Raw genomic sequence first — 16,046 nt, forward strand, 5'->3', positions numbered from 1 at the left:
AAATTGCTCTTGTAAAATATAGATGTTGTGTTTTGTCATCAAGTCCGCCTTTATCTTTTTCATCTTGTGTTTTTTCTTTGCTTTTCTGTCTGCTTAAAGCCTGATTCTTCAAAAAGTCTTTCCCTGTGTAACCTGATCATGGAGGAAACCCCAAACAGTGGGTCATCTGAAGATACTAACAGATCTCAAACTGATCTAGGTTCACTCAGCTGGGGCCTAGATGTTAGCACACCCAGTATCAGCCAGGAAATTACTGCAGGCAGTTCTTTGCTTTTCCCCAGGGCAGAGCAAACCTCAAGCGAATCCACGGGTACTCTGCCTGCTAATGTTTGGCCTGCAGTAGGTGAGCAGGAGGATGCTGCACCAGGGCCAGCTTCTGTAAGCGAAAACCAGAGGACTTCACTGGAGGACCAGTTGGATGCCAAAAGTGTCGTGTGGAAAGATGTGGTGACCAATCAGCCTTTAGAGAATGTAACCAGTTTTGAGGCACCCATCCTGGGAACTGATAGCTTGTTGGATGAACCACTCCCATGTGATGTGCAAAAGGCAGAGGAAGAGCATGAGGAAGACGAGTGGGCAGGTGTCAAGCCAAGTGAAAAGGTAGAGACTGGAGCTAACTACAAGGAGGTAGAACATACAGAGGAACTGGAAGAGCAAGGCTATGAAACCAAAGGAAGCAGTGAGGCAGAATTTCATAACGGTTTAGCAAAATCAGATCTTGAAATTCTAGTCAGCACAGAGGTAGAAGGTTTACATGAGTTTGAAGATAATTATGGGGATACTGGGAGAGCTAGTGGCGCTAACCTAGAGAACTCTACAGAAGAAGAATTCAAACAGGTCAGTGTCATTGAGGAGACGGATAGAGAAATACCATCGTTGAGCACAGGGCTGGAAAGTGGGGACAAAATAGGGGTGTACAACTGTAAGACTATAGAAAGCACTGGCTCTGAACCTGAGAGAGTCCTTGGTATCTGGGATGAGGACCATGAAAATACATTTGAGGAGGCCTTAGATCAAAGTGACAGTGGTACTGGACAGAGTACATCCATGGAGTGTATTAACATGAGGGCACATGTTGACCTAGACCACACAGGCAAGTACCCTCCAGATACTGGAAGTGATCTATGTGATGCTGAATTATTCAATGCAGAAGAGTCTGGTAAAGGAACTGAAGATAATAGCATCTCCCACCTCCCAAATGGTAGTACTGGTACTAAAGATCAAGCTGCTGCTGAAGAACAGTGGACACTGCTGCCCAAGGCAGCTGATGCTGCCAGCACAAGCTGTGATAATCCTTGCCTAGATAATGCAGATGACCTAGTGACAGATAGGACAGCAACAGCAGTCACTGAAGTGATTAGCAGTGGTGTCCCTGAAGCCTTGGAAACAGAGCCCTGGCTGGCAAACTGGGATCCAACAGTTAGTAATGATTCCTGGGGTTTTTCTAGTCTGTCAGATAGCCAAGCCAATGGACTGGATAATTGGCCCTTTTTCCCCAAGCAGGAAAACTCAGAGGAAGGTAACATGGAAAATGCTTGGTTAGGCATTAGTAATAAATGGTCTACAGAAGACCTAGGAGCTGCTGATAACAGCTGGGGGGAAGTAGGTGCAAGCACAGGCCATGTAATTCAGGAGGCGCTAGTAGAACAAGGTCTGCCCGGGGAGCAGGCAGGCATTAGCAATCCTGGACCGAGCAAGGACATAGCTAGACCCTTGTCTCTGTTTCAAATGGGAAATTCCAGAAATGCTAGCACCGAGAGTTCAACTAGTCCTAAAGACAATGAGACCAACAACTCAGATTTATCTGAAGATGAAATTGCTAACCGGAGATATGGATTGTTGTACCAGGAAATTGAGGCTGATAAAGAAGAGGTACCTACCCCAGTGTGTAGTGTAGTCTAGACAAAAAGTTCCTTAGGCCATGCATAAGCTTGTTGTTTAAAAACATTCCATTTGTGTGTTTCCTTCCTAAGTCCATGCTATTCTTTTTTTGAAAAATTGCCATGCAACTCTTCATGGTGTGGTGTCCTTCAGCCCTTCAAGCAGGCTGAAAACAATGCATTTCAAAATGGTGAATGAAGCATTGAATTGTGAAGACACATTGCATTGTGTCTGGCAGCTTTTGTGTTTTATCTGTAGATGTTTAAATGCACCTGGTCTTTTTTTTTAATTTTTTTTTTAATATTTAGGGTACTCTGCTTTTTCTTTTTGTCATTTTCTTTAAGCCTGTGATGTCTGTTATCAAATACCACTGTTGTAAAAATTTCTTACTGGCTTACCCTTCTTTTTTTTTTTCTCTTTTTTCTTTTTTGTTCCTTTTTTTTAATGTCTGGCCTACATTTTTATTTTGCAAATAAAAATGTTTTAACTCATGTTCAGATTTAGTAAACAAAAGATAATTTGTTCTGATGTTCACTTCTACTTAGGCATCCACCATAGCATTTAATGGATTTGCACAGGTAAGAAATAAACAAGTTTTGAGATCATTTTTTTTCTGTGCTATTGGAAAGGCACTAGAACTGGCTATACAAATTCAGGAAATCTGTTCTACAGACAAGCTGCATTGAGACATCATTCTGTCTCAAATCCAGACCTTGTCTGTTGTCAGAAATTCTTAGATGTTGCTGGAAAAATTCTAATACCCATAGGACTCTTGGCCTAACTGAGTCTAAAGCAAAAAATCTGATTACCTTGGTAGGACAACTATTTTCTCCTAAAATGGCTAGTCTAGCTGTTTTATTGTGCTCTTTTGTGGATTATTTTTCTCACAATCCCAAAATGCTGTAAAGCACACTATTTTTAGTACCACTGTATGTAAATTTGTAGTAGGTTTTATTTTTTTCTTCATTTTCACTTAAGATACATTTTACTCTCAAAGTTTAACCTAAGTTATTTATCTGCTGTGGTGCTGATGGTGAGTCTGTGGTACTCATTACAGAGGTACAGCACATAAACACACCGTGTTTATGCTTTCAGATTACCGGGCTGTATTAAGATCCCAAATTTCAGGTGGATTACCTAGGGCCTCATTATTTTCCAGCATTCTCTTAGAGACTGACTCAACCACAGCACACCCTGTACACCAAATTTTAAAAGTACCCAAAAAGTCTCAGCTTACACAAGGGTGGAAATGAGTCTCTCCATATGATTAACTGTTTTGTTCCAGGGTATTTAGTGTAGTAAAGGATCCAGATGGAAGGGGCAAAGCACAAGGATCTGATAATCAAGGCAAAATGGTTATCTGGAGAAAATACGTATTTTCTCTCTCCTCTGTGGTAGGAAAATAATTTGGCCCAGCAGTATTTTGCAAATTAATTGTTTTGAGTGAGCGAGATGTTGGGAAACACCTCCATTTTTCTACTTAGTATGGGTAAAATTTTGTATTTGTAATTGCTATAGTTATTATTCAGATAAAAGCCCATGATCAAGAGGGAAGTACCTTACAGCTGGTGTACTCTGCAGGCACAGCCATGTGTAATCTGGGATTCAGAGTTCTTCAACTTAGAAGTGCATTGCACCTTAAATTAAGTCCTTGTGAATCACATGTATTTAATGAAGGGTGTGAATCACATGTATTCACTACCTTTAGTGAGGTGAAAAATGTTGGTTTAGAAACATTGAATATAAAATTGAAAAAATAATAGTGTTAGTATTAATAGTACTCAGATAATCTAAATAAATATAAATATCATATTAATTCCATTTATTTGCCATCTTTATTCGATGTAAATGTACTTAAGGATTTTATCTGAATGAACCATTAAAAAATCAGGTCTTTGATGGACACCTGCAAATATACTGTCTCAAATATTTTTACATTATTGTTTTTCATTTCTATGTTTAGGATATCTCGGCATTTACAGTGCAATCAAATGAAAATGTGGAAGAGCCTTTGGTAAGTTGTGGCTTTTAGTTCCTTTTAAAATGTCTTGTCAAAAAGGGTAAAATTTTGCCTTTTTGCAAAGATATTTTCACTTTTTTTTTTGTTTGTTTTCTATCCTTTGAATCACACCACCTTATGCAAGTCTTCCATTTGAAAGAGCTGGTGTTACCATTGTAGTTGTAAGTCCATATTCACTGAAACAATTTTTCACAAGGATAGCACAGAGCAAAAGAAAAGAAAATCAGAACATTGTAAGGTATGTTTATTTTATAAAGGTGTAGTCAAACAGTTTGGTTGTTTATTTCATTTATGAAAATACTTGAATGAGTACTAAGGTCCAGTGTACAGCAAGGACCTGATAGTATGTGATGGCTGTTACAGATCTCCAAAATTGCTGTAATTTTATCGACTCACCTCCATATCAATAGTGAGCACAATCTACTTCTAAGGAGGGCACAATCTTCTCAGAATTGATCATACCTGGGCAGTTTCTTAGCTCCTCTTACAGTCTTTGCTTAGCCTGGGACAAGGATGCGAATAACAGCATTGCTGGGTGAGTGCTGTAGTTACTTAATAGCAGCAGGGTGATACTTAATGTTATTTAATGTGGTGTTTGTGCTCATGATGGTTAGTGCATATCATGAGAATATTTTTGCTCATAGCTGCAATGTGGTAAGCCATCTGAAGTATGCTTTTCAACAAGTGACTCAAAGCGCATCGATGTAGTCTGCTCTATGTTACTTGTGATTTTAAGTCTCAAAGAATTTTCCAGCATTAAATGTCAGGAAACACATTACCTGGGATAAATGTACTTTATGTTTCTCATTTCAGTCCTATTTCTTAGGAAATTCTCTAGAGTTGTCATTAATGTGCATTAATGCACATAGAGAAATTTTTGCAAAGTATTGTATAATATATGAGTGAATGCTCCTTAATGCTGTGCCAATTCCTGAAGGCATAGGCAAACTTCTCCGTACTTCATTAAAAATCAGACTGCTTAAGGAGTGTATGCAAAGAATTGAGAGGCTATGGTTTGTTTGGTTTTTTTCCTGAAAAATATCAGGAGGAGAAGGTCTTTAAGATGTTAAAGAATTTCATAGAAGCTGTCTCTTCATCACTGGAGATATCACATTCTAGCCAGCAACCTGTTATCATCTGCAAAGCAATTGTTTTTGAGCTTCATATTATGCTGAGCAATTTGTTAATGGCAAATTAATCAATTTGGCTTATGATAATCTGGTTGAGTCAGCCATCTTTATAAATCAAATCTGCTGAGCACAGCTTGGAGCTCTCCTCTTGTTAGGTGCATGTATTTGCAGAGTAATGTCTCTGTTGGAGATCACTCTTCTGCTGTGAGCTGTTTTGCCACAAGACTGAACATGTTGCAAGGCTGGTGATATTTTATAGGTCCTCTTGTTGGAAAACAACCTGAGGCCAGAATTTTAAAGGGTGGGAATCTCAATAGTACGTTGATAAATGAGTGCCTCATAGGTGATTAAGAGCTCAAGAGAAAATGCATTTTAATAAGAAAACAGCGGTGATTGCTAGAATTCATTGCTAGTATTCAATCAGTCATTGTGCAAATAAAAACTGTTTGAGTCTCACTCTCTGTTCATTCCTTCTTACCCTCACTGGAGGAGGGTATATTGTCTGATAATAGACAGAACCAGGGAAGAGGAGGTAATTTTTAAAACTCATGTTTGAAGACTAGGGTTGGTACACATGGGTGCCAGTTTCAATTTCTGGCCTTGCCAGCAGTTTCTGGAGCATTTTTGAGCAAACTGGGTGCTTTCCCCACTTCCATTACCTCTCACTATAACTCAGGAAGCTTTCCTTGTGAGGGAGGCATGTAGGACTGGCTCATTTTACATTGATTATGAAAATGCCCTTTTCATGCTGTCTTTTACTGGGGACAAAGCCTGGCAAGACTGAGCCTGAAGCAACACTGTGCCAGGCACAGTTCCCTTTCTCCCTCTTCCTCCCCAACATCATATGCTCCTCAACAATTTTTCCACTATCTACTTAAAAATCAATAACAGAAGACTGAGGCTGAAGAAACTCCACCTGGGGAACCTAAGGTTGAGGAAACCCCTGCTGCTGCTGCTGCTGTTGTAGAAAAGGAGGCCGTCCCTGCTGAGCCAGCAGAGCAGGCTGTGGTGAGTGATCTGTCCTCCATGCCACCTCCCAGGCCTCACTGGAGCCACTTTTTGTTATGGTGAATGTGCTTGCTGCATTTCAGCCATTCCTTCCACTGTCATCCTCCATGGATAGTTTCTCTGCTGCCTGCTGTGGCACAGCATGCCTCTCCAGCATGTGCCCCTTTCAGCCCTAAAATGTCATTCCTCTTGCACTGGGCATCTTAGACTCAAGTTTGGCTGAGTGGTTGTGGTTTCACAAGTTGTTTGATGTCAGATGAACTTCAGAATGGGAAAGAATTGGTGCCATTTTTAAATTACATTATTAGCAATTTTCTCATTTCATTTCAAGTACTAGGATAATGTATATCTTGTACGGTCCTTATTACAGCAGGAAAATTCAATTAAAAAGTTATTATAGTAGGTCTACAAAGCTCAGAGTTTTAGAAGCCAGTTGTGAGCCAAAGAGAGGACACCAAACACCACTTGGGAGACTTTTTACATGTCAGAATTCAGGAGATGAAGAAGAAATTACAGCTCTGCATGAGGAACAAAGCAAGGCATCCAATATCACTGAAAATAAAGAGATGGTCTGAGACAGTAGGCATGGAGTTTGCCTGGAATGCCTATAATTCCTTTTTATACAGGTATCTCACTGCATATTCTTTTTATCCAACACACTAGTGTCAGAAAGTCCTGGTGATGGATGATACTCACAGGCTAAGAAATCCTGGATGAAAAGTGCATTTGTTTTTGTAGTCTGACATCTTTTATGCTTTTCTGAAGACAGTAACATGTTCAGAGGCTCTAATGAGTTGCTGGTAGAATATGAAGATTACTACTGAAAAACTGGATGGAAAAAAGGAGTTGTTTTGTGTGTCACTTCCTCTGCCACAGAAGCTGGTGGAAGATACATAACCGTGCTCTTTGTCTATCAAGCACAGTTCGGTGTTATAAGTGTTCTTAGAAGAGTAGGTTTAAACTTGCTGAGCTGCACTTGGACTTGGGGGAGACCCTGTTTGTCTTCTGCTTCTAAGCAGGGATGACGATACCCAAATGACCATGAAATTAGGTGGTTTTCAGTAAGCGCTTGATAACTGCCATATGGATATCTGTATTAAGCTAATGTACATGGAAATTAGCTGGAGAAAGCGGAAGTATCTGTAGATGCAGCTATAAATGTGGCAGCAGAGAGCATGGATAGATATCTAATTATCAGATATCAATCTACTGAGCTCTTTCTAACAGAGGGAAAAATAATTTAATGTGCGAGGAAAGTTGTGCAGGACTAGATGGGCTGTTCTGCAGGACTCTGGGGGAAAGAGCAGATAATTCCTGGCTCTGTCCAGCCTTACCTGTTCTCTGGGGACGCCTAGCAGCATTGGACCTATGGAGGGAAGCAGTCACAATGTCTTCCCCAGAATTACATTTAGGTTTAGTTCTAATTACACTTGCATGATTTTTGAGTATTTGTTTCATATTTTAAATCACTTTTGCTTGGCTCCATGGTTCACACTGGAGGAAATTATTTCAGTATCATCCCCTTCTACTGACGTAACTAGATGAAGAAAGCTTCATGGTCTGTGTAGACCAGGCTCTCCTCTTCTATGTGTTTCCAGTTCATATTGTCAGCTCTGTAGGAAGGCAAAAAAATTAAATTACCTATCTGAGGCAGGCACATTTTTATTGTCAGACTGTTGATAAAAATGCCTCATGTAAATGTGATGGTTTGGAATAAAGGAAGTGGGAGGGAAGGTGGAGAGAGAAGAAATGGAAAATTGGTCATTGATCTGGAGCTCTTCTCTTCCCATGAGTGCATGGCAGGGAATAATGTGGAAGAACAGATATTAATGAAGCCAGAAAAGTGGTTTTATTTTGAAAAAAATGTAAAAGAAGTTCCCCATTTTTCCAAAAGGAGACATTTTTGTCCTGCACTAAGACAAAGCAATACTCTGAAGCGTGTTGCACATCTTAAGCACTAATTAAACAGTCTCTCTCTGCAGTACCGTGCATTTTCTTGCTGGCTGGCATGACCTTTTCAGTTGATCCATTTTGCTGCTGAGGAGTTCTGGGTCATGTTGTCAGCTGCTCTGGCTGAGTCACAGGAGTGCAGAGCTATTGGAAGAGAGGCAGAGATAAACAATGCAAGAGACAGGTGATTTAAGAGCAATCCAAGAGGAGGAGCGTAGGCATTAAATAGAAGTTAAACAGTTTTGATTAGGTATGTTCTTGGTGTTTTGTTGCTAATTCAAAATCATGTTGTCCGTACTAGTTTGGGAAAAAACCCAAAGTGTTGGTTTTAAAAATGCCTGAAATGGAGTGACTGCATTTGTTTCTGAAAGGTTTTTATTTCAGAGGGGGTTTTCCAAGACTTGCAAATAAGAGTTTTGAAGATTAGGATTAATGACAAATATGTTCAAAGCTAAGGAAAAGTACACTGAATTTCAAAAGATGAAAACATGTCATTTCCCAGCAGCACTTCTACATTCATTTGCTTTACAAGTGACAGTTTCCTTTAAAAGTAGAATTGTAAAATATTAATTGGCAATCTTTTATTGAGTTTAATTGCTTCCAGTTTGGAGTGACAGCCAATCCTCAGCTGAGTTTTTCTGTGGTAAGTTTCTGGTCACAACCCGTTAACCCAGAAAATTTATGACACAGATCCCTCATTGTAGGAACTTCACAGTAAATTTTCTAGCAGGATGTTCATTTAAATTATAGATAGAATGGTCCAGGGGATAGGGTACTATTTGCCTGTCTGGGCATTTTGGATTCAGTTTGCTGTTTCATAGTCTGCCTGATCAAGATTGGCAAAACTTCATTAGAAGAGCTCATCAGAATTGTTGCCTAGGATCTCTGCATATCTTTGTCTTGGTCCTTCAGATCTCCAGTGCCATAGAACAAATAAAGGTTTTATTAGTAGCTCTCAAGAGTTGATCTTTTTTGGGGAGGGGATTAAAGGGTAATTAAAGGGACAGGATGACCATGTGTGTCAACAGAAGAAAAGTTAACCATGATAAACAGTTTATGCATGGAATTCTCCGCACAGAAAGAGTTGTTTTTTCTGTTTCTAAAGCATCCCCAAAGGCAGCTATAAATCCAAAGGATAGTCTGAAGGATATAATGCCTTAACCACTGGCTTCTTTCTTTTTCAAATAATACTTCCCTTCTCACCACAATTTTTCACATTCAATCAAAGATATCATGAGGACATCTCCACCGTTCTCAATTTTTCACGTTCAATCAAAGATGTCACGAGGACATCATAATAAAGTGAATGCTTATGAAATGTTGCTATTTCCCTTTCTTCTTTTCCTGTATGTGAGACATAACGCTTGAGATCAGCTTTTCTAATTCCACTGCAGTTATTAGTTTGGAAAAAGCTTCGCAGTGCTTTGGGTCTGATGTCTGCCTGGACTCTGATGTTCTCCCATTAAAGCAGACACTCAGCTAAATGCTGTGGTTTTCAGAGTAATATATTCAGAGTAGTATAAGCATACATGAAGCTACCTCCTGATAAGCTCTTTGCAGACAGAGTGAGTACAGCAGAGGCCGGGGAACAGCCTGCAACCAAGTGTATCTAATTAGGGTTCAATCCCACTTTAGGTATTATTCACAGTGCCCAAATGGTGGAATGTGTAGTTTGGGAGAGCAATACAATGATTAGATACAGAAGAGCAGTCAGCTGTGCCCAGATTCTGAGCATGAAGCTAAGTGCAGGTAAAAAATGGGAGCATAAGGCCATTAAAAATATATTACTCTCTTTTACAGGAGAGAACTGATGTAGAATAGTGTCTTTCTGTTGAAGTCTCCAGAAGCAGATTTTTCTCTCTGAAGCCAGGGGTTATTTCCCTAATGTTATTCCAGTCATCCTTTTTTCTAGGGCTTCATGCTCTAAAATTGATACAGTTTATCATGCCCCTCTTCTCAAACTCCATTAACCACAAAATCCCAGCTTCCAGCTAATCAGAAAAGCAAAATCCTACTAAATTGACTAGTACACAATAGTCAAATTAGCTTCAGGAAATCTCAAGCTTTGGGAAATAAAAGAAACTCTCCTTACCTTGCCCTTTCCAACTAAAATTGTGCTTTTAGTTAATGAGAAAACAGTTATTATTCAGAAATATGCATATGTGTATATTAAATCATTCTGCAAAGATACCTAAAGCTGGGCTGGTGGGATTCTTACCAGAGAATATTGCTGGGGAATTACTAAGAAAAGGAGAAAGGCCAACATGTTCCTGACTTTGAAGTGCAAGATTATACTAATTTCTGAAGGCAAATTGTAAATACAGCTGCCGGCAGAAATTCAGCACTTTTTAATAGTACAATTAGGGAAGTCATCTGTGTATGGACTTGCAGTTGGACATAATGCTTTTATGGGCAACAGTTTGCTCTGCTCTAGGAAAAAAAATGTATGTGTACTCACACATACATTACTAGAGTGTGAAATATTTATATTTTGCTGCTGATATTTGTTTTTTTCTATTTAAGACCCTCTACAGCCTCCTCAAACTATTAAATTGAAGACCACATAGCAGAGGCTTGGCAACTTAAGAAAAAAAGGAATTAATCATTTTTAAAGGTTATATAACGCTGCAATTTTAACAGGGATAAGGCTCTAAGAGATTTCTTTGGCAACACTACTGTCAGCAGCTGCCCTGTCCTGGCATCTGAGCATGTTTGAGGCTTATGACTGACTGCAAGCAATGCTAGGTTAGAGTAGAAAAAAAAAGAGTGATACGAAGTTTGCATGTAACTCACCATTCTTTTATTAAAAAAGAAATATGCAACCATTTCAGCTGACACTTTAAGGAATTTTGACAGGACAGTTGTGCGTGAAGGCAGGTAGCTGGAGCCCTGAGTATGTGAGGTTTCCTGCTCCTGACTGCCAAAGCAGACACTCCAATATACCATGCCCCCGAGTATGTTTGCATAACTTCTCTTCACCCTTACAGCTCTGTAGAAAAATCTGACCTAGCTGTGTCAAAATTTATTAGCAAAATTGATTTCCATAACAGGGCTTTGACTTGGTTTTGCTTAGCAGAGTGTCTTTAGAAATAGCCATATCTGGCTATTTTTAGCCAAACAGCTAAAAAAGCACTTCCAACCATTCCACACCAAACCTGAATTTTAGTGGTTTTGACTGTTGACCTTTTGTAGAAAAGGACCTGGTGCTGGTAACAAGTAACAAGTACTATTTGGGAGGAGCTTGTTACTGATCAGTGCGTTCAATCGTTTGAACACCTAAATAAGTGTCAGATTTGGCAAACCACTGATGTCTAATTTTTTAATGTCAGGCATTTACTGCAGGTACCACTGAATATGTGTGATTCTGAAAAATAAAAATAAATAAATATGAACTTTGTGACCCATGTCATTTGAACAACCCCTTTAAATGAGCTGCAGTCCAACATGAGTGGAAGTAGTGCTTTATGAAGTTTACACTGAGGCCCTGGTGAATTACAGAAAGAGCAGCAGGTGATAATGGAAACAGTTTGAGTCACCAGTAGCAGAAATTTGAGCTTGGTGGAGACTGCAAGGTTCCTTATTAAACAATTCTTCAAAGCTGGTGCTGTTACGAGAATGGTAGTAGTCAAATTGTCCTTAACAGTTCCAGTGGGATGATGATAACATATGTAAAGGGTTGGTTTCAGCACATAAATACTTCTATTTCAGATTATATGGGGCAGTATCTTTCTGCTCAATAGTATATACTAGCTCATTTAGCCATTCATATCATTCCATCCATACATGGCACACTTCCATTAGCTTGATTAATACCAATTTCTCTGCAGCCATTACTTCAGCATGTGCAAGGTGATGACCATATTTCCTTTTTATACAGGAGAATGTTGAGGCAGGAGATAAGGAGACAACTGGAGCTGCCGAGAAGGAAAGCGAGGTACATATGAATAGACTCAAGTGTGGTTGTGCTTTAATAATTTGAACCATGGCAAAAAATTTGTCATTTGCATGTCATCAATAGGCAGGCCAGTACCATGCAACTGCGACTAGCTGTGGTATGTAAGTCTAACACTGCGCAGATATATCTCCACCCATGACATATATTCTAGCTGTGGTATGTAAGTCTAACACTGCACAGATATATCTCCACCCATGGCATATATTCTAACATACCACCTCTCATTCAATGCAGGATTTATTTTAGAAGCTGCCTGTTGCAGCAGTATAGAGTGACAAATATTTCAGGGCAGCAGATAAAGCAGTTCCATGGCTAAAGGAGGTATAATGCTGTTTCTATTGACATTTGGAAATACACTGCATAAATTCCCAGTAGCTCCTACAAATTTCTGTATATTTGTTTACCTAGCCTTTCTGTAAATTTCTTTATTAAAAAAATCCTATGGTTAATCATTTCTTTTTCCTAGCACAATATGCCCTGAGCTGAAACAGATACTTGGAAATAATCATGTTATAATTTAGTTTGCTAAGCATAGTCTGGCATTATAAGATACAGTTAAAATCAAATTACAAAGCAAATTAAAAGCTCACTGACATACTTTAGGCTGTGCATATGTGGACTTGAATGATTGCATGTTGCTTATATTTCTTTAGGGGTGAATAAAGTACTTACTCTGAATCCTTGTGTACTAAAGTGAAACTACAATGTGTTCAAATGTGCACAAAGGGCAGCACAAAAGGATTGGTTGCATATTAAACTCAGGAATAGAAATAGGGACTGGGAAATAACTCCTAGTTATTAATCACTCAGGATTTGTATCTCAAGACTAGCAATCTGTGTCTCAGTGCTAGCAATCTGCTTTTTTTGTGGTTACTTATTTTGATACCATGATATTTACAAAAAGGTAATGAACTGGTTTCAGAATGTGCTACATTCATCTGTCCAGGCTTAGGTTCATTGTTCTGCTATAAAACTGCATTAGGTCTGCTAGAGCCAAGGATATATTTGTGGCTGTAGGACATACCAGTGTCACTTGGAAGTGAATTTGAGACTCACTGGTGCTGTATTCCTCACCAGCACTGCCACATCCCCATGGAAGCCAGTGGAATTGCATTGGAAGAAAGTGCAGAGTGGGAGTAGTAGATCAAGCCCAGCTTGGTGTGGACTCAGTGCAAGAGTGTTGTGTTGTTCCTCAAGCATTGCCTTGTCACTCCCAACAAGTCTGGTTCAAGAAGAAATATGCAAGAAATGCCTCACAGTTGTGCTAGCACTAAGGCTAAGTCTTTGAAATCTTCCCCCTTTATTCTGATACTACTTGTTCACTCTCTGAGAGTGAATTTGCCCATGTTCTGTTTAAAACAGCCGTTTAAAACAGTATTACTGTATGCAGAAGAGCTGCCATGAGAGATTCAGTTATTTGCTAAGCCAGTATTTGACTGTTAATGGAGTGTGGTCCCTTTGCTACTCTGTAACTTGCATAACCAGTTATTGAGTACTACTTCAGAATTTTCCAAGACTTTGCAACTGATGCATTCCCTCAAACTTGATGATTGGTCTCTCTTGACATTAGATAGCTTAAGCTGTGATTATAACCAACTGTCATAAAAATTACCCATTCCTGTTCTAAATCCTGCCATGGGGCAAGAACTTCACCTCTGGAAGATGAATGTATCTGAGGGAGCTCCTCTGGAAGCCACAGGCTTGGGCCCCTTCCCCTGGGCTCATTATTGCTACTGCTGAATCTGTGGCATTGTGTTGAGCTAACAGTAATGCTATGAGAGTACAACTGTGTGGATAAGCTGCATCCTGGGTAAAGAAAACTTCACATCTGTGCAATTAAAACAGTTGAGAGGTTCTGTCACACCCCTCATTATACTGGATGATCCTTTTTTTCTTTGCCCCTGTGTGTTTGGTGTAATGGGACAGCTGTCCTAATTTCAATAATTTGAAATTTAGACAGCCAGATATTGCTAATTTGGAGTACTATTAGACTGCCTAATTTTATTAATTACCTATATAAAAGAGATTTGTAGGATTGGTTTTCAGTGTGAAGTAAGGTAATACAAGTAGCTGTATCTACAAGGATGTGGTTCAACACAGCTGGTTATGAATTCAGCCTTCTGGCCTTTTTTTTTCTCTTCCGTCCTAATCAGATATTTGAGGCTGATAGTGAGGTTCATTCTGTGCTACCTCATATGCCTTTTTATAAAAGGTTTTTTTTATAAAAGCATCTAGCTTTTAATGGTTTTGTACTCTAAGACACAAGAAAAATGATTGTGATTGTGAACTATGGTATACATTTAGTGACTCATGACTGCATGCTGTGAGAGTGTCATGCTTTCACTGCGGGGCATTTGTGAGCCGATTCAAGTAAATTAGTATCCTCCTCCTTAGTAAAATAAAATGGTCCATAGGAATCCAATAAGCAGAAAAGAAGTTGTTGATCTTAATCAGAATAGACAGCAAGACCAGTTTCTGCAGCATACTCTTAGAAATGCATGGTGTCAAGTCAATCTGATGTGCACTTTATTCCCACTATTTCCTACTAACTTCTTCCAGGACTATAACATTCATCATTTATTTGTGTATCTTCTTGGATCAAGACTGCTAAAATTGGTAATACTATATGAGTGGCAGACTTGCATGCCTTATAGGAGAAAATGTCAACATCTGACCTTCTCTGTTGATGCTGTTTCCTCTTACAATAGAGCATGCTTCAGTAGCAGCAGTTTCAATTTAAATTGAAGTTGCCCAGTGATTTCTATAAATCCATACAATATTGTCTGTCTTCATGGGTTCCAGGAGGATTTCTTTATCACATCAATTAATAACAGCAAATAGGAGTAGTGGTGAATATTTAATGTTGCTAAAAAACAATGCCTGAATGGTGCCCTTGAACAGTTGCTGAGTTCAGGTAGTGAAGTTAGCTTCATCCACAGGGGAAAGATCAAACTGAGGAAATAAATAGCATCAGACTGTTCACTGGATATCAGAGAGATTACTACTAACTGTGGCTTGACATTGGTACCTCGAAAAGAGTTTTCCTTCAGTTTTTTTTTCTTTATCCTTGAGCCATCTGCTGCAAGGTAAAAATTCGGTCTTGAAAATTAGATTAAAACAATGAGTTTCATAATTTACCTTCAACAGTCCAAACCTTAAGATTAATCCATTTTAAGTATACACCCAATATGCTACCATAAGCAGTATATAGCAATGCAAGTGTTAGGGGGCTGCATGAATTACAAGCATCTTGGTTTAAGACAGTTTAAAAGCAGAACACTCTGGAATGAGTTACCTCCCTTTATAGGTTCAACCAATCCCTTTCCGCCACTAAGGAATGAATATGAGTAGATACAAGTGAAGAAAAACAGTTTACTAATAAATTAAATAACAACAAGCAAAAGCCAACAATAAGTAACTGCTAGATACAAAATAGCTAAATCTTATGAACCCTTGAGAACAGAGAGATCCAAAATGCCAGCAAACAGCCTTTCCTGAGATAGCGCCCGACAGGGGCAACTGCATGGGAAAGACAAAGGGGCAGGATGGCATCCCATCCCTCCCAGGAAGGCAGGAGCTCATGGAGCAGTTCCAGTGGTAGATGAAGACCCAACAGCCCCTCTGGGGTCAGTGCTCTCCTCACAGCCGGAGACAGCAGGGCAGGCAGGGCCAGGCAGAGCAATTGGGCCGGGGCACTCGTGGCTCACAACAGTCTGGGCCAGCCCCAGGGCTGCTGCGCTTCTGTCGGCGCCAACTGCAGATGGGCACCTGCGGGATCCATCCCAAGGCAGCTTAAAGCCTCCGACTTCAGCCTCTCCAACACAAGGAAGAAGACAAAAATACAAAAAGAGAATCCAGAAAGGGAGAAGCCTCTGCTTAAGCAAAGCCCAGGCTGCTAGCAAAGAAAAACCACACAGCAGGAGGCAGACAACCTGCCCTGCTAGGGCAGACTGTAACAATGCCCGCGATAGTGTCCTGCCCCAGTTTTTCCAGCTGCAGGGTCTTAAAAAGACAGTAACAATTTCGGGAGCAGATAGATAGGGAATACAATAACCTTTTGAGTTATTTATACTTTACAACTACAAGTAACAGTTTCTGCTGG

The 16,046-nt window shown here is 39.6% G+C and overlaps 1 protein-coding gene across 3 annotated transcripts in view; it reads left to right on the forward strand.

The window, feature by feature from the left end:
- Window positions 1-16,046, forward strand: part of AMPH (amphiphysin) — a 124,701-nt gene that overhangs the window by 100,249 nt on the left and 8,406 nt on the right. The window contains exons 15-19 of one of the 3 annotated variants that reach the window (XM_063158453.1): window positions 100-600; window positions 2,427-2,459; window positions 3,845-3,895; window positions 5,923-6,039; window positions 11,867-11,923. In XM_063158453.1, coding sequence (XP_063014523.1) covers window positions 100-600; window positions 2,427-2,459; window positions 3,845-3,895; window positions 5,923-6,039; window positions 11,867-11,923 — 759 coding nt within the window. The remainder of the gene's footprint in view (window positions 1-99; window positions 601-2,426; window positions 2,460-3,844; window positions 3,896-5,922; window positions 6,040-11,866; window positions 11,924-16,046) is intronic. The other 2 variants (XM_063158436.1, XM_063158445.1) reach the window with 2 other exon arrangements.

This window comes from Melospiza melodia, chromosome 1 (genome assembly GCF_035770615.1).
Source record: "Melospiza melodia melodia isolate bMelMel2 chromosome 1, bMelMel2.pri, whole genome shotgun sequence".
NCBI classification, from domain to species: domain Eukaryota; kingdom Metazoa; phylum Chordata; class Aves; order Passeriformes; family Passerellidae; genus Melospiza; species Melospiza melodia.